Source organism: Cardiocondyla obscurior, linkage group LG05, assembly GCF_019399895.1.
Source record: "Cardiocondyla obscurior isolate alpha-2009 linkage group LG05, Cobs3.1, whole genome shotgun sequence".
Taxonomy (NCBI): Eukaryota; Metazoa; Arthropoda; class Insecta; order Hymenoptera; family Formicidae; genus Cardiocondyla; species Cardiocondyla obscurior.
This window is the reverse complement of record NC_091868.1, coordinates 6,976,230-6,990,153: the sequence shown is the minus strand read 5'-3', so window position 1 is coordinate 6,990,153 and position 13,924 is coordinate 6,976,230. Positions and strand designations below refer to the sequence as shown.

Genomic DNA, 13,924 nt, shown 5'->3' with positions numbered 1-13,924 from the left:
CCTTGGGCTAATCTGCTGGTCGGTCAGCATTGAGATGCTGCGGGGGTTACTATCGCAGGGAGAACCGGACGAACGAGGGGGTGGACGGAGGGAGGCGCAGCGGCACGACCGGGGTTGATCCATCGACCACGAACGCCGGGCGGTCCCATGAATTATACAAGCGGCTCTCTCTCTCTCTCTCTCTCTCTATCGCTCTCATCTCGCATCTCTTTCTCAGAGATATCCCCCCTGCCCCCCGCGATGCCGACAAGAGGTACGACCGAACTGAAATCCGTTTCTCGTCAATAAAGAAAAGATGCGAGGTGAGAGCTGCGGATGAGAGACGCGTGCCAGTGTTTGGCCCTTATACGTCACCGCGATTACCGCGACGTGGCAACGAGTGGCCCGTCCAATAAAGAATGACAATTAAAGCTCGACACGGGCGTCGACACTTCTTCTTTCATTTTCTCTGAGCGCGCTTTCGTTGGCAACGCGCAAACGGCTGATAGAAGTCACAGACAGGATCCCTAGATTGATGAGTTTCGGCTGTTTGGAACGGCTTTTATAGGTATTAGCTTACGTAGCGTGGAACTCGTCGCAATAGAACGTAACTCCCGTTTTCTCATCGCTTCTTGCTTTACTTTTATCCAGTTTAATTTATTCGACAGTCGCTTCGAGAATATATTGTATGATATCTTAATTATTTACGAATAGTAGCCAAGTTGTATCAATTAATTAATCTAACGGTTAAAATAGCAAATTAATTGATATCCTCTTATTATTTAAATTGTAAAGTTTTAGATGTTTCTGTCAAAAAAAAAATATTTAAATTGTGTCAGACAGATATTTATTCGTTTGCTCATAATAATATTTGATATTAAAATAATTTTATTATATTTAATTCCTAAATCTGATTATAAAAGGGAAAATATTCAGCTTTAACGTAATAAAATTGTAGAAATTGACCTAAATTTTCTGTTGTACGATTAGAGAAAATTAGATCTCGTAATATTTCGATCGCGATAAAGCGTTTATCAAGCTTTTGCCTTTAAAAAATTTTAATAAAAAATATATGTGCACGTATCGACTTATTTATATTGTAAAGAATAATAAACGTACAAACAATATGCTAGTCTAAATATTAGGGGGGAAAAAATGATGACTTAACAAAAAGCAAGCTATACGCGAAACACTAAATACGTATTGATGCATTCACGGCAATTGTTATTTTTCGAAGATATTCCCCGCCGATTTTTCCACTGACCTATTTCCACGACGGTTTTGCATGACGGTAAATCCGGAACGGTTCTCTCATAAAAAGTACTTGTCGTCCGCTCCCACGCTTATACATACGCAAATATGTGTGCACGCATATTGTCCGCGTGTACGGCGAGAGAACGAGACATTTAACGAATTTACCTTTCAGGAAGTAACGAAGCAGTGTCCGCTACTCCGCAATTAATTCAACCGTGCGGCCATTAAAAATACGCCACGCGAAATTTGCACAGTAAAGAGACAAAAATGTGTCGGGGGGAAACGGCAACTCTTTCCGTCGCGCCGGCATCGAGGCGTGAAGTTAATTACTCTTTCGCCGGCACTCTAAGATTTTCTCACTTTCGGAAACACGTCACAAAGTTGCCGTGAATATTCATGATCGTTTTGAGAATGTGAAGAAATCGTTCGAGACGCAGTAACAGATTTCGAAGTTCAGTTTTAACGAGGGAAAGCTCAACCCCCCTTCCTCCTCCCCCGCGAAACTCGTTTCCATGATCGCGAACGACAATTTGTATTTGTAGAACCCGAAAGCTACGCCGCAAGACTCTTCTTGTTCTTTTTTTATTATTTCTGTTTTTTTTTATATATTTTTTTTTTAATTTAATTTTTCGCAATCAAAACAAAGTACGTGCAATGAATTTGGGTAACAAGGTCGCCATAATTATTTCACACATATGGAGAAATGTGCCCATTAAAAATAGACTCTCAATTTCCAGAGCGCCCAGGGACGAGAATACCCCGTACCATAACAACAGCGCATTATTCCCGCTTATACAACATTAGTGCGTTATGATAACGTGAAATTATTTTTCTGTCGTAATCTCTTACGCAAATGAATTCATTTAGGTTACATAATATATATTACACCGTTGCGCGCGCAAAACATTTCTTTCACAATCATTATCTTCGTATTTCAGAATGCAGATTATTTTTAATCCGCATCTCGTTATTACGTTTTAAAGCGCGCCTTATAGATCTTGAAAATTTACCGACGACTCTGCGAGCTCTAAAATAATGGATTATATTATTTTATTCGTAAGTTTGTACTTTTTCTTTATCATTTTTTTTTTTTTAATATAAAAAACAAGAAAAGAAAAATACACGTAGACGTATCAGCGTTGACGGAATATCGGCAAAGTTGCGATACTAGAGTTGCCGAAGCGACGCGGTTTCGTACCTTAGGTATAGTAAAAGGAGGTGTAAGATTGCTCGTCCATTGCATCATAAATAATTTATTGAATCGGGGGTTACTAAGAATCGCAACTCAACGAGCAGGACAAAAGTTTCGAAGCGACCCCGAGGCTTTCCACGTTAAAGTTTCGGCCGCGTGGTACGAACTCATGCCCCGAAGGTAGACAGCAGGGTCCATACAACCCGGTACAAAATTTTTACACCTCCTCGCGCTGACGAAGTTATAGAAAGGTGTGCCATCGGTGGGACGTCCCGTTTTGTGTCTGCCGAGTTTGCGGAAGTCTGATCAATTCATAATTAAAGCCGCCGAGGTAATAGAGAACTTGGCGATATCACGCCGGCAAAAAGTGCCCACTGAGCAAGCAGTTATGTTCGCTCGCCTCTCGAGATGAAGAATTCAACGGTGAGTTCTTCGACGTGAAATCTCACGCGATTTCCTATTGTAAATTATACCGCGGGACCCGTTTCGCGGAGGAGAAAACTGCAGTTTTAAACCGGCAAATTTATAGTGCACGACGTGCGCGTTAGATTTTAACGCTGCCATTATTTGTCGCTAGATACCGCGAATAAATAAAATAAAAAATTACGCGTACGTAGAACCGTAATTATTAAACGCTGCTGCATTTAAAATTGGCAAAATAATTTTCATCTTATATCTTTCAAAGAATTCTTGCGAGAGGAGTCTATAAGCGAATATAATAGCTCGAGCATCTTGTATCCCGTTAAAAAGAATTTAATTACAATGATACTACAGCAATAGTGCAATTCTCTAATATTCGTAATATTATGAAATTATTTAAGGAATAGGAATACCGATATATCTGGAAATGAATATTTCTTCGGAGCACATCTCTCGGATAAGTTAAGAATATAACTTCGTGGAGATACTATCTGCGTGAATATCAGCGAGAAAATGCTTGCCGGTAACGTTTCAAAATCTAAACGAGATTTTCGGTGAAATTCGTTCCTCCGTGTAACTCCGACGGCAAAATTGCTAAGTGCCGCCGCGTTACCAGCGTCCGGAATGCATGTGCAGAAAGAGTTTCACAACAAATTTATCAAAGTCACGCCGGGCCACGACTTCGTTTGCATCTTACGCTGAAGAATTCGTTAGTGAAATTCTCAAATCCAAATGAAAAGCTCGTAGAACTTTGCGAGCCGCGATACCACGCGACCGCGAAAGTTTTCAAAGTCCGACAACTCAGTATGGATTTGCAGAAGAAATTTGAGTACAACGAGAAGTTTTCCGTTTGTAAGAATTTCATCAGAGCTTGTTAAGCATTAAGAGATTTTTACCGTCGGGACACGTATTAAAATTATCTTACGACAAACTTTGCAGTACCGAGATTCACGAGACGTAAAAACTCGATTTAAACGATAGAACACATTAATCTAATTAATAACTAACTAACTCTAACTAACTAAAAAAACTAGCCAAATAAAAACTAATAGATATATATGTATAAATAATAATTAATTAACTCCCGATAAAAATAGAATCAAATTATCACAAACCGATGAAAGTATTGCTAAAAATATCACAGCAATAAATTCGAAATAATTTTACTACTCTCGTATAAGAAGAAAATTTCCTAATTAACGTAATTAATGCGAAACAATAATTATCCCAAAGAAATATCGCCGCGTCACGTGCGTGCTCATTTAAGTGCATTAAATTATTTATACCAACTTAGTGTTAGAGATTTTACCCGCTGCTCCACGTAAAAAAATTATGTCCTATGCATAAGCAAGCGTGAACGAATTAAGGGGAGTGAAAAATGACATTATGGACACCGACAAAGCAGCCGTGTAACAGCCGTTTATTAAATCCGCGTCTTAGCAGCGACACAGAACGCTTAAATCAGCGCTCGATGGATGCGGCAAGGGTGGACGTTGCATTATGTATAGGACGCCCGGGCTGAGAAAATCACAAAGATGGTGGCAAAGGGAAAGGAAGGACGAGACGAAGAGCCAAATGAATACGATATTGTTACTATCCAAGTAAAGGCCGTAAGTTTCGTCCCGTTCCACCTGTCACCCTTAGCGCGCTAAACTTGCGCCTCAACGCCGCTACAAATAGCAGTTTGACTCGACCGCGGAATAAATTAGCCCGGAAATTCGAGCTTTTTCGAGCGAGGTAGAGGGGGAAAGAAAAGGGATGAATCTCTGTCGCGAAGGAAAAAAGGGCCTCAAGAGAGTAAAGATGAGGCAAGGCACTAGCACGAGACGCGCTCGAATATCAAGAAACAGGGGTACTTTGCCCCTTAGGCAGTCTTTAATAATAAATTCATATCTCGGCCCCTTGTCTGTTTCCCCTATTCTTTACTGCCGCAGTAGACGAGCTCCGCAACCGAGGAATCGTCTTCGCTCCGCGGGACGACTTACCCCGCGAAGTAAGCCGCCCTCCCTCCCAACCCTCTCCCGCCCCGCGCTCGTTTCCTTCAGTCAGTCTACAAATCTCTTTTTTTATGCCGCTTAATAAAACTCGTCTGACATATCTCTAACTGCCGCCACTTAATTTCGAGCCGGCCCGACCTTCTTCAAGGAACGCGACGGATTCCGTTACTTTTGCCGGTTGTTACTGACTGTACCAAAGTAGGTTTGTTTGCTTCTCTCCCCTGGACCGTCGCGTACCTCCGCCAAGCCTTCGCGGGACCTTCTCGAAGTTATTTCTCCGTTTCCTCTTTGGAGAAGCTCCGGAGAAATTCGAATTCCTTTCTGGTCTGACTTTTTCCTCGTATTCTCACCCTCCCCCTTCCCCCCGCTCGTAGACGGAACAATGGGATGGTCACAGTCGATTCTAAATCGACGATTTTAAATGGACGGAAAAAGAGCGCACACCTCTCTTTATTGGTTGTTTATTTTTCCTTACGGGCCAGGAATGTTAATCTTTGTCAAAGAATTCAATTTGTAAAATTTTAAGATACGTCTACTTATTAAATACTTTAAAATTTTATTTAAAATATTTTTTTTGGTCTTGATTTTCGCTGCATTATATGTAAGAGCAAAAATGCATCAATGCATCATTAGATCGTTTATCCATATTATACAAGTTAACGTACATAGATGAAAGTTAATATTCTTGGCCTTAAGGGTTTGCAATAATCAACAATTACGTACCTCAGAACAGAATATATAACGATGCTCGAACACAATTCCACATCGCGCGTTGATTGTAGAACATGACTCTTAGCGCGCGGTTAATCCCGCATCCCTTTAGAGGATGCCAATAATTCAGCATTAACATCATGCCAATAGTTCAACGAGTCATCCGGTCGAAATATAGGATTTCGTCGCGAAAATACTTTTCTCAATAATTCATCGCGATATATTGCGGTTAACGTTCTTGCACAAAGAAAAAAAGAGAACAGTTTTTTCTATTTTCATTTAAAAAAGACGTCGGTTATTTGCAAAGCTAAAAATAAGGCGCTTTCGGAAAATTTTAATTTCGTCTGCACCACAATGTGAATAGTATGCCCGGCATGCGTGAATTTTTTAACCATCTAGTTTCGCCCAGCTATGCTTAAAACTACCATCATTTATGATTTTAATGCAAAAAGACCATTTTAGTAAAAAGAGAGATACTTTTGTATTAGAATTCATTGACAATTATTTTTTAAATACGCGAGATCTGTGTCATTTTAAAAAAATATCGGTGTCGCGTAGCTCTTCTCGTGTGTACACTCAGCAAGGAATGGCGTTTGTGGTGTTGCGACGGCGGCTAACGTACGTGATCTTGGCGTAGGGTGCGTCGAATCTCACACGCAGCGCGCGCGTGGATGTGTTGTTGAGCACCGGTCACAGAGGACTGACAATGAGAGGGAACGCGGCCTACTACACTCCCCCGCACTCGGCGGCCGAGAGAGAGGGAGAAAGAAGTCACGTACGCCAGCCGCCGTCGCCGCTCCCCGCAGCAAACGATGCCATATCTGCTTTTCAGTGTACTTAATTTAAATGTTTAAGAATTCGTAATAAAATTAACGGTGGAAAAAAAAAAGAAAAAAAAAAAAAAATTATATCGGACAGTCGTTTTCGTCCTCTGTTTTTTATCGAGCTAGAAAAGTTTACATTTCACCACCTTTTCTCTTATCGGTAGTCTTTTATGCTAAATGTTCGCTTCATTTGAATATTGCTAATGCGAAAAACCGATCCATACTAATGGAGTGATCTCGCCGCATTCGTTTTAGCAAGCGTCGTTGATTCTATTTGCTCTCTACATATCTCGATTCATACTCTTTTTCATGAGACACATACGCGCGTACTTCGTCCCTATATTTCATCCCATCTCCAATTTTATCATAGTTGTAAGCCGCAGATGAAATTCTTGATTGTATGCATTTTATTCGCTCACCTCGCGCACGACGAACGTAACGTAAAACGCGTGCGAAGGCTAACGAATCAAAAAGGAAAAAAAAAAGAGGGAAGAAAGAATTGCGTGCCACATAAAAAATGTGGGAATATCGAGACCTAGTTAAAAGTGAAGTCTAAAACGACGATATGTACGAACGTACGTGGGGCCGCTTTTTGTATTTATGCAGCCGCGTTAAACTGCAGCCAACTAATGTTGCGATTTAATTCGAGGAAAGTGCCACTGCGAATTGCGATCTGTTGGCAAATATTAGACAGAGGTAATTAACGTAGGTATATTTGTCTAGGAGGAAGATCGCGTGACGCGCGCGCAAGTTTAACCGTGTCAAACCGTGCGTTGCCCGAAGAAACCACGATATCCGTCAACGGGTGTGCCGTAGAAATTACGTACTTCGTTGAGAACCGACCGTCTTCGTCGACTTCGTAAACAAGCGGGGAATGACAGCACGACATAAACGCGCCAAACAGCTCGCGACGAACCGTCATTACCTTAGTAAACGGTAGTGAAGGGGATGGCTCGGGGCGCATGCAAGCAAAACGAGACACTTACTATACAGACGAATCGTCCCGTCAGTCTCTCCACGTGGGTTCTTGGCGATGCACTTGTAGCTACCGTAGTCTTCCCTCTGTAAGTAAACCGCAAGCAAATTACTCTCTAAAATGCATAGAAATTTTAATGGAGTAATCATAATGAAATATTCCTTATTAATTATTAACATTAAAAATGTTTAAACCGAGACCGTTTCAATTCTTTGCTCATTCGCCGCTCCGTCAGCCGCAAGATTTATTCTTTCGCAATTAACAGAAAATATAATCACGCGCGAATATGCAAAGCATTTTGAGTTTACCGATAACGAGATATTTTTACGTTAACATAGTATTGCAGAATAATGGTAAATTATTCTGATATATCTATGGAACGGTATATTGCACCGTATTGTGCACTTTTATTTTATACGGATATTCTAGACAAGTGCTTTATTACGCTCGTCGTCTGTCGCGCTCGTCGCGTGTGCAACGATCGTGATTTACGATATGGTGTGCTATTACCCAATCGTGAATTTTAACGCGATGTACACGATTAAGCCGCGCGCTTTTTTAATACCGATTACGTCACGATATCGCCGCGATTATCGTGCAATTTTAATTCATTAAATATGCAAAAGAATTCACGCTCAATTTCCATGTAATGTATTGATGGAGCTAAAAATATTTTTTACTTTTTATATTTTTTTATAATTAACGATAAACTTTTATTCGATAAAGTGAAAAAAATCCGTTTCTCTCTCTTTTTTTTTTTTTTTCCTTGCAAATTTTATACAGTTACAAATACGTTAAATTTTCAAAAATTTCTATGCAAACTATGTATTCGAAAATTGAATGGAATTATTGATCATCGATGAAAAAGAAGCTTCACTCACCTGTATGTCGTATATAGTGAGTGTCATGTGCGTCTTGTAGGCTGGCTTGTCGGGTGACGACATAGTCTTGTATTTACTGCTCTCGTGAATCATTAGACCATCCTCCCTTGCCCAGTAATTCAAAGAAGTCGGATGAGCCTCGGTATAACATTCCAGGGTAACGGAGTAACCCAGGGGTGCGCCGACCAATTGGTGAGGTATCCACAGCATAGGGGGGACTGCAACAGCAGAAGTGATTGATTGGCTCATAAATGTTCCAATTACTAACAATACACGATGGGCCTACGATCGATATCCCTTCCACGCGTCTATAAATCTCGCGCGCTCGACTCGATTACGAGCCCGTTTCTAAAAGATAACTCGAGACAATCGTAATTTCTCTTTGTTCTTTTTCGAAAGCTGAATTATTGTAATTTTGAATAACTTAATTAAATAAATTATATCTTTCGGGACAAATTCCAAATCAGCCGTGAATTCGAGTTGGTTAGATGCCAAACGTCTCAGCATAAAAAGAACTACTTTAAGCTCATAAATTTTAATAACGATATTACTCAAATATTTATATTAATGATTGCGTGATAAGAAAAGCCAATAAAGAAAACAGAACGTGTGGCACGTGGCCTTAACTATCAGTTCACTAACGACCTGTTCGAGCATATGTACGAGAAAAAGACGGCAGAACGCAGATGTTGATATTGAAAATATTTGTTTTAAAATGTTTAATCTTTTTAGGATCGTTATCTCTTCGACCATTATGGAAGCGAAATGAATAAAGAATTATTACAGAAGCAATTATACACATGATACATATCAATATAAATATTTGCATACTAACATTGCCTTCTGGTTCTTTCATTTTCTCTGTTTTCACTACAAAAAATTTTATATCTTTTTAGCTTCTCTATTATTGTATTAATCAATATAAAATAATTACTAAAAGAAATAAAATTAATGATTTGCTAACATGCGGATATAAAATACCGAGATGTAAGAATTATTTTTCATGTAATTAAAATTAATACATCAAAATTAAGATACGCTTTTAACGTTTTAAAAATATAATTGAGAAAATAAAAGTTTTTACGTAAAGAAACTTACATACGTAAAAAAAAATAGATGCAAAACTCTGCTTTTTTATGGGAGAGAAAGGGAGAGAGAGAGAGAAAGAAAAAGAGTTTTTTAAAGTTTTGTATAAACATAACATGGAAAGCTGGGCTTAATTTTTGCCATATGCCGTGAATCTTAAATGCGTATCACGCGGCCCTTTAATAAAAAAGTAATCCCATTTCGATGAACAGCCTCTGCCCTTGTTGTCGGCGCCGGTGATAACATTTCCTCGAAGTATAAGAGCGCTTCAATTTAACTTAAACCTTCTAAGAATATACCTAACCCATATTCTCTCACGGTGTCGCAATGCTCGCGAGAAAAATATCACGCGAAACAAACCGAATACAAATGATTGGCGGCTGCACAAGCAATAAAACATAACAGTGGCAAACGGTGTTTTTTGAGCATTTTGTTCATACGTATTATTCTTGACGAAAAGATCAATAAATAGATGTTAATTTGAAATCATGCGTGACAAATCTGAGCTGACGCATATAGCGATGAAAATCGCAAAAATAATTTTAGCATTTAAATAATATCGATTATTCGTTGAACAGAAAAACTGAAAAGCTAACTTCACAAATTCCAGAGAGAGTTAAATGTTCCTTTCTCTCTGTACTCGTGCCAAAATAGAAATGTTATTTTACAGAACAGAAAACTCTTTGGATTTTACAAATGACACAAATACTTTTCTTTTTTTTTTTTTTTTTAAATAGAGAATTTTTTTAATTAATTGTGAGTTATTATACTTTCTACAAATTTGTCGAAAAATTTTTTTAAATAACTTCTGCTTTACAATTTTTTCCTTTGAAGTCAGGAAAATTTTATGAAATTTATTACTTTTTTTTGCACAATCCACAGTCCGCACATTAACAATTAATTTTAATTATTTCATAAAATCAAACCGTTAAAAAACCGTTGAAAAATGTATTTTACACAGAAGAAAAAGTGCCGTTTTCTTTTTTTACAGTTTTTCCTAAAAAAGGGAGAAAAACAGGGTTTGTCAGCTCCGGGATATCGGAACGATCGAGTTTGCTCTCGTTTCATCTGGGATCTCCTTTAAGCAAGAGCCTAGGTAAACGGCGACTCGATTAAATGCGATTGTCCTTCGAGTTCTCTAGAAAATGACCACACGAGAGTCCAACCAATCCGTTTTCCGGCTACTGTTTTTCAACTCTTTCATTTACTCGCAATGACTTTCTCAAATTTTTGTCGCCTTTAGCGTTTATTAATTTCGTACGTATAAAATATTACTCATTTATTATCTTAAATTATTTCGCAAATCTTCCATAAAAAAAAAAGTTATTTCCGTTAAAAAATAATACACATTATTTAAATCTGTACTCATAATTATACGTCTGTAAAATATTAGAAATATACCATTCTATAAAAAAAAAAAACTTTTATCGTTGCGAGCAAAAAATGTATAAAAGAAAAAAGTTTAATTATTTCTCACATTTGTTCTGATGCAAAAATCAATGCGCGAAACAATAGGAAAAACTAATTCTAATTACTTTCTTTTCTTTTTATACAAAAAGTTGAGATTGCAGCGACAGACGCTGCACGCGTTTAAAATAAATATCGTTAAACGTAACATCGGACACGTTTCTACTAAATATGGTCTCGCAGATTCTTCGTTCGTTCATTGTAAAGCGACCCCGCTAGCATCGGCCGTCTCGCAGAGGGTGGAGTGTTCTTTTTGCCACGTAATACAGGGCCGTGAATTACTACGGATTTCAAGGGAGGGATCGCTCTTGTGCCTCTTGTATCTCCCTTCCACCCTTTTTCCCTTCTTTCCCCCGTGCTTCGCGACGGGCGCGAGGCGACGAGAGAGGCCTGTCTTCGGATAACGCAAAGGATATCCGACACCTTCTTAAAATGCAAAACATTCCGTCTGAGGGTGAGAAGGGACGGGACCAACCTAGGTTGTCTGTAATGCTTCGGATCCTTATTGCGCAGACAAGCTCAGGCTTTACCGGTACGAAGGCTTCTGACCGGCACCGTTAGACATATTACGTTCGTTTTTTATTTTTAATTTTTTTTTTTATTTTATATTTTTTAAATGTCTTTTGTATTCGATGTCAAATTTGGTCGATGGAAAAGGAACGATATCAGCGAAAAGATGTGTATACACCTGGCGAACGAACAACGAATATTCATAAATAAATCATTCACTATATAAATAACAGATGTTCCTGGTTTGCGTTCGTTCGCTGAGTGTATATATACCTTAAGATGTTTCTTTACGTGCACGATCTTCCTGCATGCTGTACGTAATTATATAATTGGAAAAAAATATGATTAAAAAAAATTATTTTGTTACATCCTTCTTCGTTCATTTATATTTCATATTTTTTGATTAGTTTGGAAATATTTCTTCTTTAATAGAAAATACGGTGATGACCCATTTCTTTAAAAAAGGTAAAGCTACTAAAATATTCCTATACTTTAATCTAGTTCAAAGAAATATTTCATTTTATCTTTCCTATTAAATAACGATGGAATTTTAATTAATGATGTGGATACGGAAGTAAATGTATAATTACATTCATAAAATTATTACGATATTGCTAAAATAGAGAAGATCCTGCTCTATGCCGCCAAAGAATTAGATCCACGATCATCTTGTAGTTTTACTTGATCGACCCGTTAGAATATTATAATTGCGTGTGTCAAGCGGGAAATTTTTACAGGTAGTAGACGTTTTTATCGAGCAAAATGATCTGCGGCGAACAGTGAAGAGTTTAAACATTAGCACGGGCCACTGCGAAATGTAAACGACGTCGAGTTAGATTGCGGAGAACAATGTGTGGAACGACCCGCAAGGTAGATGAAAGCTAATTCAGGTGGAAGTTAAACAGAGTTAAAGGTACGTCCTTTAGGTACGGTAGGCAGGTCAGGTCGAGACGGGTTAAGTTACGAGAGTTCGGCCTTACATTCACGCGGGAGGCCCTGAAGCCTCCTGGATCGGTAGGCCTTTAATAAAGAATGGCTGGACGCGCTCTAGCTTGCTCGACGAGTGTGCAGCGCATAAAATTTTGCCTCGTTGTTTTCCAGTCGAATCACTATGCGCTGCTTTCCCGTCAAATTATCTGCGCGAGGGAAGAAAAGGAAAACGAAAATAGACGCGCTCGCTTATCAATTATGAAAATTTTTCTGTAGCTTTATTATGAAAATTTATATTAAAGGGAAATATAATTGCAAATTTCAAGACCACTTTTATTTCCCGTTATTTCCGACATGCTTCAGAACTGTAACTTTCTGACAGGAAGATCATGTACGTTTAGGGAGAAGACATTTTTAATTTTCCGGTTTTCAGTAACAATTTTTTTTTTTTTTTTTGAAACAAAGATAGAAGTTCGTTCCATCTTTTTTAACGGAAAATTATTAAAATTATATTTTCTTAAAAATATTTCGTCGATATAAAATTTTATTCATTGTCATCACCATCAAAAGTTATGTTGAAATTTAGGTTGAAAGTTAATTAACCATTTGTGAAACTGCACTGAATGTTATTCGAAACTTAAAAAAAAAAAAAATAAATACAAAATGACTAAAAAGCGTTGATTGTCAAATGTCACTTCTCATTTACTTTCTCGTTAACTTTATTTCAGTCCAGCATTTTTTTAAATAATAGTTTTAAAAATCCGCTGACGTACTTTTCGCGCACATTAAGGGCTCAAGTAGTCCAAAATTTCTAATCAAAGTGAAATTAAAAATAAACGTTATTCAGAATGCTACTGTAATAAAAAAAAACACGTTCGAGACATTCGTGAAATTATGTTAAATCATAGGATTATTTGCTCGATCAGATTATCTACCTGAACGCAATGCGCATAAAGTCTAACGAGAGAGAACCTGTAAGCCACGATAAGCAAGCAGCTGTTTCACAAGCGCGATAAGAACATTATCGTTGACCTTGCCCTTCCTTAATGCTTCCGCATCGTCAATCTTGAGGCTCTCCTGACCCCGTTCTATATTGTGTGAAACAACAGCGGTTTCCTCAAGCTGTAACAGCTTCTAAGCGTTTCCCATATAATCATCCGTCTTGATTTGCTAATATTTTTTTATTATCATACGTTAAACGCCATTATAATTTGAATTTCAGATTTTAAATAAGCATATAATTTATTTGCAATGTTGCTCAATATCACAAGTAATTTCGCGTTATTCACGTTTCAAGCTGTTTGCGAGTTGGTCGCGAATTTCATCATTAAAGCGCTGACCGAGAAAAACGAAAGATAACAAATTAGCGTGAAAAGAGAGTTGAAGCCGAAAGTGCTCGGGAAAACTTTTATGGAAACCTGATCTACCTGAGAAAGATTTTTCGACCTACTTTTTTACAAATTATTTAACGCTACATTAGCCCCTCCCGGTAACCCTTAAGAGATCGTTTAGCTGGCCTAACTGGCGTCCGACAGTCAGCGGGATTAGATTTATAGGGTTGCATAGGGTCAACTGCATTAATCGGTGCCAACAAGACCTGAGAAGGAGAGAGACCGATAGACAGAGAGAGGAAGGGGGAGAGGGAGAGTGCGTCGAAAGCGCTATCAGCCGAAACACATTTTCCACGTGCGACTGCC

General features: G+C 38.3%; 1 protein-coding gene across 3 annotated transcripts in view; it reads right to left on the bottom strand.

The window, feature by feature from the left end:
• LOC139102665 (lachesin) overlaps positions 1 to 13,924 on the bottom strand; it is a 150,410-nt gene that overhangs the window by 20,347 nt on the left and 116,139 nt on the right. For all 3 annotated transcript variants that reach the window (XM_070656745.1, XM_070656746.1, XM_070656747.1), the window contains 2 exons: positions 8,235 to 8,452; positions 7,364 to 7,439 (listed from right to left, as the gene is read on the bottom strand). In XM_070656745.1, coding sequence (XP_070512846.1) covers positions 7,364 to 7,439; positions 8,235 to 8,452 — 294 coding nt within the window. The remainder of the gene's footprint in view (positions 1 to 7,363; positions 7,440 to 8,234; positions 8,453 to 13,924) is intronic.